The sequence below is a fragment of the Ornithorhynchus anatinus genome, chromosome 2 (genome assembly GCF_004115215.2).
Source record: "Ornithorhynchus anatinus isolate Pmale09 chromosome 2, mOrnAna1.pri.v4, whole genome shotgun sequence".
Lineage (NCBI taxonomy): Eukaryota > Metazoa > Chordata > Mammalia > Monotremata > Ornithorhynchidae > Ornithorhynchus > Ornithorhynchus anatinus.
The window spans coordinates 165859607-165872998 of record NC_041729.1 but is presented as its reverse complement, the minus strand read 5'-3'; the positions used below and the strand labels follow the sequence as shown (position 1 = coordinate 165872998).

The window sequence follows — 13392 nt, the reverse complement described above, 5'->3', positions numbered from 1 at the left end:
GCTTAGTACGTTGCCTGGCACTTAGTAAACGCTCAACAGATACCATAAAAAAGTTTTGTACACTGTGCAGAACACTGTGCTAGGGGCTTTGGGGCAGTGTAACAGAGGAAAAATCACACCCTCCTTGTACGTTGGGGAGAGAGGCAGACATAAACTCAGTGGAGTGGAGAGATAAAGCGAAGCAAGGGTGGAACTGAAGCAATAAATGAATGGGGAGATGAATAAAAAACTATATCACTCTCAAGAGGTTCGTAATAGGATCTGAAGAAGAAATTCTATTTTCCTCTCTCTTAAACTACTTCTCTCTTCGATATTCTTTTAGACCAATGTGGCCACTTCCTCTAAATAGCCACTTATTTCTGTCGAGTCAGATTCTAACCAAAAATACTCAGCTGGGCTTTCTTTAATCACAGTCTTCGTTGGGGGCAGGAAATGTAATTCAACCCGAAATCAACTCTGAAATCAACTCGGTCGTATTTTATTCTCCCGAGCGCAGGAGTTAGCCCAGCGTTCTGCCACAGAAAGAACCGGATAAGTGCCATTATCCATCAGTCGAGCAATCAGCGCATTTATTGAGCGCCTACGTGTGCGGAGAGCTGGACGAAGCACTTGGGAGAGGACAATGCAACATTAAATAAATACGTTTTTTAAAATGTAAATAAGTGCTGAGGGCTGGGGAGTGAATAAAGGGAGCAAGTCAGGCCAATGCAGATGAGAACGGGAAAAGAGGAAATGAAGGCTTACTACCATTATTATCATTATTATTGCTACTATAATAATAATTCATTCATTCAATAGTATTTATTGAGCGCTTACTAGGTGCAGGGCACTGTACTAAGCACTTGGAATGTACAATTTGGCAACAGATAGAGACAGTCCCTGCCCAATAATGGGCTCACCGTCTACTAAGCTAGGGGGTCTCGTCTCGTTTTATGCCGTCAGGTCGTTTCAGCGACACCACGGACACATCTCACCCTGAACGCCCCGCTCTCCATCTGCCATCTTTCTGGTAGTGGATCCACAGAGTTTTCTTGGGAAAAATCGGGAAGAGGTTTACCATCGCCGCCTTCCGCACGGTCGACTTGAGTCCCCGCCCTGGACCACCGCTGCCCAGCACGGGGGAGTTTTGGCATGTAGCCGATGGCCTGCCCTTCACTAGCCACTGGGCAAGCTAAGACTGGAACAGACAGGCCTCTGCGTCACTCTCCGTCCCGGAGCCGAGACCGGTAATAATAATAATGTTGGTATTTGTTAAGCGCTTACTATGTGCCGAGCACTGTTCTAAGCGCTGGGGAGATACAGGGTCATCAGGTTGTCCCACGTGAGGCTCACGGTTAATCCCCATTTTACAGATGAGGTCACTGAGGCCCAGAGAAGTGAAGTGACTCGCCCATAGTCAAACAGCTGACGAGTGACAGATCCGGGAGTCGAACTCATGACCTCTGACTCCAAAGCCCGTGCTCTTTTCATTCATTCATTCAATAGTATTTATTGAGCGCTTACTATGTGCAGAGCACTGTTCTAAGCGCTTGGAATGAACAAGTCGGCAACAGATAGAGACGGTCCCTGCCATTTGACGGGCTTACGGTCTGATCGGGGGAGACGGACGGACGAGAACGATGGCGATAGATAGAGTCGAGGGGAAGGATGTCTCGTAAAAACCGATGGCGACTAAATAGAATCGAGGCGATGGACATCTCATTAACAAAATGAATAGGGTGACGAAAATATAGACGGTCGAGCGGACGAGTACGGTGCCGAGGGGAGGGGAAGGGAGAGGGCGAGGAGCGGAGGGAGATGGGGGGAAAAGAGGGTTAAGCTGTGGAGAGGCGAAGGGGGGGCGGTAGAGGGAGCAGAGGGAAGAAGGGGAGCTCGGTCTGGGAAGGCCTCTCGGAGGAGGTGAGTTTTAAGTAGGGTTTCGAAGAGGGGAAGAGAATCAGTTTGGCGGAGGTGAGGAGGGAGGGCGTTCCGGGACCGCGGGAGGACGCGGCCCGGGGGTCGACGGCGGGATGGGCGAGACCCGGGGACGGTGAGGAGGTGGGCGGCGGAGGAGCGGAGCGGGCGGGGTGGGCGGTGGAAAGAGAGAAGGGAGGAGAGGTAGGAAGGGGCAAGGTGATGGACGGCCTTGAAGCCTAGAGTGAGGAGTTTTTGTTTGGAGCGGAGGTTGAAAACCACTTGCTCTTTCCAAGACTGGAAACTCTCCAGGTGCCGTCCTGAGTGCAGTGAGCACCGGGATAGATAAAAGCAAACGGGGTTGGATACAGTCCCTTTCCCGCGGGGCGGCTCACGGTCGCCATCCCCATTTTCCAGATGAGGCCCAAAAAAGTGAAGTGACTCGTCTAAGATCACACAGCAGACGTGAGGCGGGCTCTATCCACTAGGCCACACTGCTTCTGCTGCTACCAAGACCTCTAAACTGCTACTAGTAAAAACAACATTGCTATTCGTTAAGCGCTTACTATGTACCGAGCACTTTTCTAAGCGCTGGGGGAGCTACAGGTTCATCAGGTTGTCCCACGTGGGGCTCCCAGTCTTCATCCCCATTTGACAGATGAGGGAACTGAGGCCCAGAGAAGTGAAGTGACTTGTCCAGTACGTGGCGGTCAGGACTAGAACCCACGACCTCTGACTCCCAAGCCCAGGCTCTTGCCACCGAGCCACTTCTACTCAGCGCTTAGAACGGTGGTTGGTCACACGGTAAGCAGCGTGGCTCAGTGGAAAGAGGCCAGGCTTGGGAGTCAGAGGTCGCGGGTTCGAATCCCGGCTCCGCCGCTTGTCAGCTGCGTCTTTGGACAAGTCACTCATTTCTCCATTGCCTCGGTTGCCTCATCTGGAATGGGGATGAAGACCGTGAGGCCCACGTGGGACAACCTGATTCGTTCATTCAATAATATTTATTGAGCGCTTACTATGTGCAGAGCACTGTACTAAGTGCTTGGAATGGACACAATTCGGCAACAGATAGAGACCGTCCCTGCCCTTAGACGGACTTACAGTCTAATCGCGGGAGACAGACAGACAAGAACAATGGCAATAAATAAAATCGAGGGGATGAACATTTCATTAAAACATCAAATATGACCTTGTATTCCCCCAGGCACTTGGAAGAGTACTTTGCACATAGTGAGCGCTTAACTCACTAAGCGCTTAACTTAACTCATGAGTCAGAGGTCACGAGTTTGAATCCCAGCTCTGCCACTTGTCAGCTGTGTGATTGTGGGCAAGTCACTTAACTTCTCTGGGCCTCGGTTACCTCATCTGTAAAATGGGGGTTAAGATTGTGAGCCCCACGTGGGACAACCTGATTCCCCTGTGTCTCCCCCAGCGCTTAGAACAGTGCTCTGCACATAGTAAGCGCTTAACAAATACCAACATTATTATTATTATTAACAAATGCCATCATTATCATTATTATTATTACAAGCAAGCACTGCTCCAACTCCTCCTGCTACTCATTCTCCTGCGACTACAACCACTCCGTATTCCACCATCCTCTTTCCCCGCGAGCGAAGCGAGGGCTTCCGGAATACAGAATTATCCAGCGGAAAAGCAGAGAGGGAGAAGCAGCAAGGGAAGAGATGAGAAGCAGCGCGGCTCCGTGGAAAGAGCCCGGGCTTGGGAGCCAGAGGTCATGGGTTCGAATTCCGGCTCTGCCCCTTGTCAGCTGGGTGACTGTGGGCAAGTCACTTCACGTCTCTGGGCCTCAGTTCCCTCATCTGTCAAATGGGGATTAACTGTGAGCCTCACGTGGGACAACCTGATGACCCTGTATCTCCCCCAGCGCTTAGAACAGTGCTCTGCACATAGTCAGCGCTTAACAAATACCAACATTATTATCCCGGCTCTGCCACTTGTCAGCTGTGTGACTGTGGGCAAGTCACTTAACTTCTCTGTGCCTCAGTGACCTCATCTGTAAAATGGGGATTAACTGGGAGCCTCTCGTGGGACAACCTGACGACCCTGTGTCTACCCCAGCGCTTAGAACGGTGCTCGGCACATGTAAGCGCTTAACAAATAGCAACAAATACCAACACTAAAGGCCGCTGGTGGAATCGGGAAAAAGCGGGGAGGCCGACGTCGGCCAAGGACCTTACTCACCTGAGGGAAGAGGGAGTAGGTCTCGTTGTCCACGGTGAACGAGTACAGAAATTCTCCGTCGTACCACAGGTTGGCCCCCTGAGGAGAATTCAGCTTGGTCATAGCAAAGAGCTGGCCCGGGTCACAGCAATCTTCCAGCTGCTTCCTGAGAGGGAAACGATCCATCAATCCGTCAATCAATCGTACTGATTGAGCGCTCACTACGTGCTGAGCTCCGTACTCGGAGCTCGGGAGCGTACAACGCGAGTCAGGAGGTCATGGGTTCTAATCCCGGCTCCGCCACTCGTCTGCTGGGTGACCCGGAGCAAGGCACTTGGCTTCTCTGGGCCTCGGTTACCTCATCTGTAAAATGGGGGGTTGAGATAGTGAACCCCAGGTGGGACAGGGGCTGTGCCCAACACGATTTGCTCGTAGCTACCCCAGTGCTTAGTACAGTGCCCTGCATACCGTAAGCGCTTAACAAATACCACAATTATTATTATTAACAGAGTTAGAGGACCTGTGCCCACAACGAGCCGACAGTCTAGAAGGGGAGGCAGACATTAATATAATACTAATTTTGGTATTAGTTAAGCGCTGACTATGTGCAGAGCACCGTTCTAAGTGCTGGGGGAGATACAGGGTCATCAGGTTTTCCCAAGTGAGGCTCACGGTCTTCATCCCCATTTTCCAGATGAGGGAACTGAGGCCCAGAGAAGTGAAGTGACTCGCCCACGGTCACACAGCTGACAAGAGGCCGAGCCGAGATTCAAACCCGTGACCTCTGACTCCCAAGCCCGGGCTCTTTCCACTGAGCCGCGCTGGTTATAAATAAGTGATTTATAATATGTAATTGAAAGATCTGAGTTGTGGGGTTGGGGTGGGGAGAGTAGCAAGTGTCCAAAGGTCGCAGATTGAGATTTATAGACGACGCAGAAGAGAGAGCAAGCTGGGGAAAAGAAGGGTTAATCGGGGAAGGCCTCCTGGAGGAGGAAATAATAATAATAATAATAATAATGATCATAATAATGACGGTATTTGGTAAGTGTTTACTATGTGTCAAGCATTGCTCTAAGCTCTGGGGCAGATCTGAGTTAATCAGGTTGGACACGGTCCCAGGCGGGGCTCACAGTCTTCATCGCCATTTTCCAGATGAGGTCACCGAGGCCCAGAGACGCGAAGTGACTTACCCAAGGTCACACAGCAGACAAGTGGCGGAGTCGGGGATTAGAACCCAGGTCCTTCCAGGCCCGGGCTCAATCCGCCAGGGCACGGTGACCTTGGGAATGCTTTGAAGATGGAGAGGGCGTTGGGCGGGCGTCTATGGAGGGGGAGGGAGCTCCAGGATAAGGCGAGGACGTGGGAAAGGGGTCGGCGGCGACAGAGAGACGCAACAGCGAGAAGAGACAGGACGCTCAGCGCGTCGATCCATAATCAATCAGTGGATAGCAACGATTGAGGCCAACTCTCTGCAGAGCACTGTATTAAGCCCTTGGGGGAGTACAACAGAGTCAGCAGATATGATTCATTCATTCATTCAACTGTATTTATTGAGCGCTTACTATGTGCAGAGTAGTCATTCATTCATTCATTCGATAGTATTAACTGAGCGCTTACTATGTGCAGAGCACTGTACTAACTAACTAGCAGCATGGCTGAGTGGAAAGAGGACGGGCTTGGGAGTCCGAGGTCATGGGTTCTAATTCCGCATCCGCCACTTGTCTGCTGTGTGACCTTGGCAAGTCACTTAACTTCTCTGTGCCTCAGTTACCTCATCTGTAAAAATGGGGATTAAAAGAATGTGAGCCCCACGTGTGACAAGCTGATTACCCTGTATCTACCCCAGCGCTTAGAACAGTGCTCTGCACAGAGTAAGCGCTTAAAAAATACCGTAATTATTATTATTACTAAGCGCTTGGACTGTACAATTTGGCAACAGATAGAGACAATCCCCGCCCAGCAACGGGCTCACGGTCTAAACGATCCCGACCTCCAGAAGCTTACAGTCTACTGCGTGCAGAACACTAAACTAATCACTTGGGAGAATACGAGACAGTCGGTTCTGTGTTTATTTATTTATTTATACTCATGTGTCTCCTCCTCTAGACTGCGAGCTCGTTGTGGGCAGGGAAAGTGTCTGTTTATTGTTCTTTCATCCCCTCCCAAGCACCTAGTAAAAAAAAAAAAAATGATGGCATTTGTTAAGCGCTCACTATTGTGCAAAGCACTGTTCTAAGCGCAGGGGAGGATACAAGGTGATCAGTTGGTCCCACGTGGGGCTCACAGTCTTCACCCACATTTTCAGACGAGGTCACTGAGGCACAGAGAAGTGAAGTGACTTGCCCAAAGTCACACAGCTGACAAGGGACGTAGTCGGGAATTAGAAGCCGCGGCCTCTGACTCCTTAGTCCGTGCTCTTTCCACTGAGCCACGCTGCTTCTCTCAATACATATAATACTGTACTCTCCCAAGTGCTTATTACAGTGCTCTGCACACAGTAAGCATTCAATACATTGAATAAATGAATTAATTAATTAATTACAGCTGCCCCTCACGCCCCAGCCGATCTTCCTTCAGTCGCCTGAAGGGTTTAATTTACTGAAAAGTTATAAGACGCCGTCCCTGACTGTTCACCCCCGATGAGAAGCAGCGTGGCTCAGTGGAAAGAGCACGGGCTTTGGAGTCAGAGGTCATGGGTTCGAATCCCGGCTCGGCCACTTGTCAGCTGTGTGACTGTGGGCAAGTCACTTAACTTCTCGGTGCCTCAGTTCCCTCATCTGTAAAATGGGGATTAAGACTGTGAGCCCCACGTGGGACAACCTGATTCCCCTGTGTCTACCCCAGTGCTTAGAACAGTGCTCGGCATATAGTGAGCGCTTAACAAATACCAACATTATTATTATCATTATTATTATGTGAGCCCTGTTCCCTGATCCCACCACGCCTGCAAGACCTGAAACTCAGTTGCTTTTGTTAAGCACTTAATATATAATAATAATTATGGTATTTGTTAAACACTTACTATGAGTTGGGCACTGTACTAAGCGCTGGAGTGGTTACAAACAAATCGGAATGGACACAGTCCCTAACCCATGTGGGGCTCCCAGTCTTCATCCCCATTTTCCAGATGAGGGAACTGAGGCCCAGAGAAATGAAGTGACTTGCCCAAGGTCACACAGCAGACAAGTGGTGGAGCTGGGATTAATAATAAAAATAATAATTTGGTATTTGTTAAGCACTTACTATGTGCCAGGAAATGTACTAAGCGCTGGAGTAGATATAAGCAAATGGGTGAAACACAGTCCCCATCCCACATCGGGCTCACAGTCTTAATCTCCGTTTCACCGAGGAAGTAACTGAAGCGCAGAGAAGTAAAATGACTTGCCCAAGGTCACACAGCAGACAAGTTGAGGAGACGGGATTAATAATAATAATAATAATAATAATGGGGGTATTTAAGTGCTTACTATGTGCAAAGCACTGTTCTAAGCAGAGGGGGGGATGCCAGGTGATCAGTTGTCCCACGTGGGGCTCACAGATTTAATCCACATTTTCCAGATGAGGTCACTGAGGCCCAGAGAAGTGAGTGACTTGCCCAGAGTCACACAGCTGGCAAGAGGCGGAGCCGGGATTAGAACCCACGACCTTCTGACTACCAGGCTCTACCCGGGCTCCGCCATGCCGCCTGTCGACTAGAGACGGAGGGAATGTTTCTAAAAAACCCAAATTAGTATGCAGGAAGTGTTTGGAGCTGGGGCCTTCCTGCTTACAGGATGTGAAACTTAATTAAAACTATATTAGAGACGGTGTGAATGTCTATTCTTTCGCGTCCCCAGCTCTGCCGGTCCAGCTACCGGAGGGGTTTGGAGCGGGAAATGCCGGCGCCCAGGGGAAGTTTTATCAAAATCCCCCTGTACCTAAGTAACAGCGAGATCAGAACTCTGAGCAAGTCACTTCACTTCTCTGGACCTCAGTTCCCTCATCTGTAAAATGGGGATGAAGACTGTGAGCCCCACGTGGGACACCCTGATGACCTCGTATCTCTCCCAGCACTTAGAACAGTGCTTGGCACATAGTAAGCACTTCACAAATGCCATCGTCATTATTATTACCAGAATGGGACAGAGAGATTGAGAGGTGGGCCTCAATCTCGCCCGTCCCGCCTCCGACCCCCGACCCACGTCCCGCCTCTGGCCCGGAATTCCCTCCCGCCTCCAATCCCACAGACAATTCCACTCCCGGCCTCCAAAGCCTTACTGAAGGCCCACCTCCTCCTCCAAGAAGCCTTCCAGGACTGCGCCTTCCTTTCCTCTTCTCCCACTCCCTTCTGCGTCACCCTGACTCGCTCCCTTTCTTCATCCCCCCTCTCAGGCCCACATCACTCCTGTCCAGATCATTTATTTATTTCTATTCATGTCCGTCTCCCCCGGTACTAGACTGTCAGCTCCCTGTGGGCAGGAAATGTGTCCGTTTATTGCTGTATTGTCCTCTCCCAAGCGCTCAGTACAGGGCTCTGCATGCAGTAAGCGCTCAGTAAATATGACCGAATGAATGAATTCATTCAATAGTATTTATTGAGCGCTTACTATGTGCAGAGCACTGTACTAAGCGCTTGGAATGGACAATTCGGCAACAGATAGAGACAATCCCCGCCCATTGACGGGCTCACAGTCTAATCGTGAATCATGAATGAATGAACGTGGTCGTTTCTGAAAATTCAAGATCAGTACCCTTCCCGTTTCCCAGCTCCACTGGAGTCCCTCAGTTGGTCTGCCTGCTGGGTGAGCTTGGGTAAGTCACTTCCCTTCTCTGGGCCTCAGGTGCTTCAACTGTAAAATGGGGATTAAGACTGTGGGACTAGTGATTTATGTATTTATTTATGTATATTAATGTCTGTCTCCCCCCTAGACTGTGACCTCGTGGTGGAGAGAGAATGGAACTGTAAAATGGCGATTAAGACTGTGGGACTAATGATTTATGTATTTATTTATATATATTAATGTCTGTCTCCCCCTCTAGACTGTGACTTCGTGGTGGACAGGGAATGGAACTGTAAAATGGCGATTAATAATGATAATGTTGGTATTTGTTAAGTGCTTACTATGTGCCGAGCACTGTTCTAAGCTCTTGGGTAGATCCAGGGTCATCAGGTTGTCCCACGTGAGGCTCACAATCTTAATCCCCATTTTACAGATGAGTTAACTGAGGTATAGAGAAGTTAAGTGACTCGCCCACAGTCCCACAGCTGACAAGTGGCAGAGCCGGGAGTCGAACTCATGACCTCTGACTCCGAAGCCCAGGCTCTTTCCACTGAGCCACGCTGACTGTGAGACTAATGATTTATGTATTTATTTATATATATTAATGTCTGTCTCTCCCTCTAGACTGTGACTTCGTGGTGGACAGGGAATGGAACTGTAAAATGGCGATTAAGACTGTGGGACTAATGATTTATATATTTATTTTTATGTATTAATGTCTGTCTCTCCCTCTAGACTGTGACCTCGTGGTGGACAGTGAATGAAACTGTAAAATGGCGATTAAGACTGTGGGACTAATGATTTATATATTTATATATATTAATGTCTGTCTCCCCCTCTAGACTGTGACCCCATGGTGGACAGGGAATGTGTCCTAATGTACTCCCCTACGTAATAATAATAATGATGGCATTTAAGCGCTTACTATGTGCAAAGCACTGTTCTAAGCACTGGGGGGATACGAGGTCATCAGGTTGTCCCACATGGGGTTCACAGTTTTAGCCCCCATTTTACAGATGAGGTAACTGAGGCCCAGAGAAGTTCAATGACTTGCCCACAGTCACACAGCTGACAAGCAGCGGAAGCGGGATTAGAACCCATGACCTCTGACTCCCAGGTCCGGGCTCTTGGGCTCTTTCCACTGAGCCACGCTGCTTCTCTAAGTACTAAGTTCTTTAAGTACTTAGTACAGTGCTTTGCACACACTAAGCGCTCAATAAATATGAATTAAATTGAATGTACCTACCCCCAGGGCTTAGAACAGTGCCTGGCACATAGAAGCAGCATGGCACAGAGGATAGAGCTTGGGCCTGGGAGTCAGAAGGTCATGGGTTCTAATTCCAGCTCCTCCACTGTGTGCTGTGTGACCCTGGGAGAGTCACTTCACTTCTCTGGGCCTCAGATACCTCATCTGTCAAATGGGTATTGAGACTGTGAGCCCCATGTGGGACATGGACTGTGTCCAACTTGATTTCAATAGTATTTATTGAGCACTTACTATGTGCAGAGCACTGTACTAAGCGCTTGGAATGTGCAAATCGGTAACAGATAGAGGCGGTCCCTGCCCTTTGACGGGCTTACAGTCTAATCAATTTGCTTGAATCCACCCCAGAGCATAGTGTACAGTGCCTGGCATATAGTAAGCACTTAACAAATGCCATCATCATTATTATTATTATAAGAGTATACAAATCCAGAGCTGGTAGAAACTTTCTCTGCCACGCTAGAAGATACGATCCTGTCCTCAGCCATCAAGCGGGGGAGGCAGATATGAAAATGAATTACCAATAGGAAGAATAAACAGAATATAAATCAATCGATCAGTGAGCTCATTGTGGGCAGAGAATTAGAGAAGACAGAGGGGACCCACCTGAAAGCGCCGCTCAATAAATAGGATTGATGGATTGATCATGAACTCTGGGCAGAACAATGTACTAAATGCTTGGGAAAATATAAATACAACAGATGGGGAAGACGTAGTCCTCGTCCTTGAAACTCAACAAATAGCTTACAGCGCACAGCGGAGATGGACCAAAAAATAGATTAGGGAGAGGGGAAACCGTAGAGCATAAAAATATTTACAGAAATATCGTGGGGTTGGGCTGGGGCGGGGGGAGATCAAATGATCAGGTGTTGAAAAAGTGCTGAGTTGGGAGGATATAAAATGTGGAGATTAAAAATTAATCAGGGAAGGCTTTCTGGAAGATATGTGATTTCAGAGTGTTTTGGGGATAGGAGGGGTGTTGTTTCGTGTGGTATTTAATGGTATTTTTAAGCACTTACTATGCACCAGGCCCTGTTCTAAGCGCTGGGGCAGATACAAGCCCATCAAGTTAAATAATAATAATAGCGATGGTATTTGTTAAGAGCTCACCATGTGCCCAGCACTGTTCTAAGCGCTGGGTTAGATACAAGGTGATCAGGTTGTCCTACGTGGGGCTTCCAGTCTTCATCCCCATTTTACGGATGAGGGAACTGAGGCCCAGAGAAGTGAAGTGACTTGCCCAAAGTCACCCAGCTGACAAATGGCGGAGCCGGGATTAGAAGCCACGACCTCTGACTCCCAAGCCCGGGCTCTACCCACTAAGCCACGCACAGTCCCTGTCATTCATTCATTCATGCATTCAGTCCTATTTATTGAGCACTTCCTGTGGGCAAAGCACTGTACTAAGCACTTGGGAGAGGACAACAGAACATCAAATCGACACATTCCTGTCCACGACGAATTGTCCCACAAGGGGCCCGTAGTCTGAATCCCCACTGTTCAGGTGAGGTAACAGAGGCCCAGGGAAGTGACGTGACTCGCCCGAGGTCACACAGCAGACAGGGAGCGGAGCCGGGATTAGCACCCGGGTCCCTCTGGGTTCTGAGTTGTTGCCTGCCGGGTGGGAAGGAGAAGACCCAGGTTAGGGAGGAGGCATGAGCAAGAAGAGGTTGGTGGTGGGAGACAAGAACGAGGTCAGTGAGGAAAAGTACCTTGATCGGAATGAAGAGTGCATTGTACTTTCCTAGCGCTCAGTACAGTGCTCTGCACACAGTGCTCAATAAATACGACTGAATGATTGAATGAAAGCTGATTTGTAACGGCTGAAGATGGTCAAAGCTGAAAATCTGAAGTGTCTTCCTGGGAGTCAGCAGGTCATGGGTTCTAATCCCAGCTCTGCCGCCGTCTGCTGTGTGGCCTTGGGCAAGCCACTTGACTTCTCCGTGCCTCAGTTCCCTCATCTATAAAATGGGGATGAAGACTGCGAGCCCCACGTGGGACAGGGATTGTGTCCAACCCGATTTGCTTGTAGCCACCCCAGCGCTTACTACAGTGCACACATAGTAAGTGCTTAACAAATGCCATAATTATTATTGCTATTATTATTAACGGGCAACCCCTGGAGGTTTGGAGGAGGGGGGAGAGGCGGCCAGAATCAGGTTTTAGAGAATGACGCGGGCAGCGGAGTGAAGTCTGGAGGGGGGAGAGGCAGGAGGCTGGGAGGTCAGCGAGGAGGCTGACGCAGAGGTCGAGGCGGGAGAGGAAAAGTGGCTCAGTGGAAAGAGCCCGGGCTTGGGAATCAGAGGTCGTGGGTTCGAATCCCTGCTCTGCCACCTGTCAGCTGTGTGACTGTGGGCAAGTCACTTCACTTCTCTGTACCTCAGTTACCTCATCTGGAAAATGGGGATTAAATGTGCGCCTCACGTGGGACAACCTGATGACCCTGTATCTACCCCAGTGCTTAGAACAGTGCTCGGCACACAGTAAACGCTTAACAAATACCAACATTAAGAAAAGCAGCATGGCTCAGTGGAAAGAGCCCGGGCTTGGGAGTCAGAGGTCATGGGTTCAAATCCCGGCTCTGCCGCTTGTCAGCTCTGTGACTCGGACAAGTCACTTAACTTCTCTGTGCCTCAGTTCCCTCATCTGTAAAATGGGGATTGAGACTGTGAACCCCACGTGGGACAACCCGATCACCTTGTACCCTCGCCAGCGCTTAGAACAGTGCTTTGCATATAGTAAGTGCTTAACGAATGCCATCATTATTATAAAAGTGCTTAGGCCAGGCAGAGGAGCTCCCGCACTCTCTTTTTACCCTTTGCTCACAGTTTTAATCCCCAAATGAGGTCGCTGATGCGCAGAGACGCAAAGCAACTTGCCCACAGTCACACAGCAGACTGAGGCCTTCCCTGACTGCGCCCTCCTTTCCTCTTCTCCCACTCCCTTCTGCGTCACCCTGACTTGGTCCTTTATTTCATCCCCCCTCCCAGCCCCACTTATGTCCCTAGCTCTCATTTATTTATTTCTATTCATGTCTGTCTTCCCTCTTTAGACTGTAAGCTCCTTCGGGGAAGGGAATGTGTCCATTCATGGTTGTAGTGTACTTTCCCAAGCGTTCAGTACAGTGCTCTGCACACAGTAAGCGCTCAATAAATACGACTGAATGAATGACTACCCTCCTCCGTTGGTTCTGTGAAAAGAGTGCCAGGCGGAAGCGCTCTGAACAAGGGATAGTTCTCCACAGGGAACGATGCAAAGAGCTCCGATCCATTATGATTATTATTTTTCTTA

General features: G+C 49.3%; 1 protein-coding gene across 1 annotated transcript in view; it reads right to left on the bottom strand.

Moving 5' to 3' along the window:
* Nucleotides 1-13392, bottom strand: part of ST8SIA1 (ST8 alpha-N-acetyl-neuraminide alpha-2,8-sialyltransferase 1) — a 75109-nt gene that overhangs the window by 47979 nt on the left and 13738 nt on the right. Inside the window, exon 2 of the mRNA XM_029047321.1 lies at nt 4099-4243. Within this exon, the coding sequence (XP_028903154.1) occupies nt 4099-4243 (145 nt within the window). The remainder of the gene's footprint in view (nt 1-4098; nt 4244-13392) is intronic.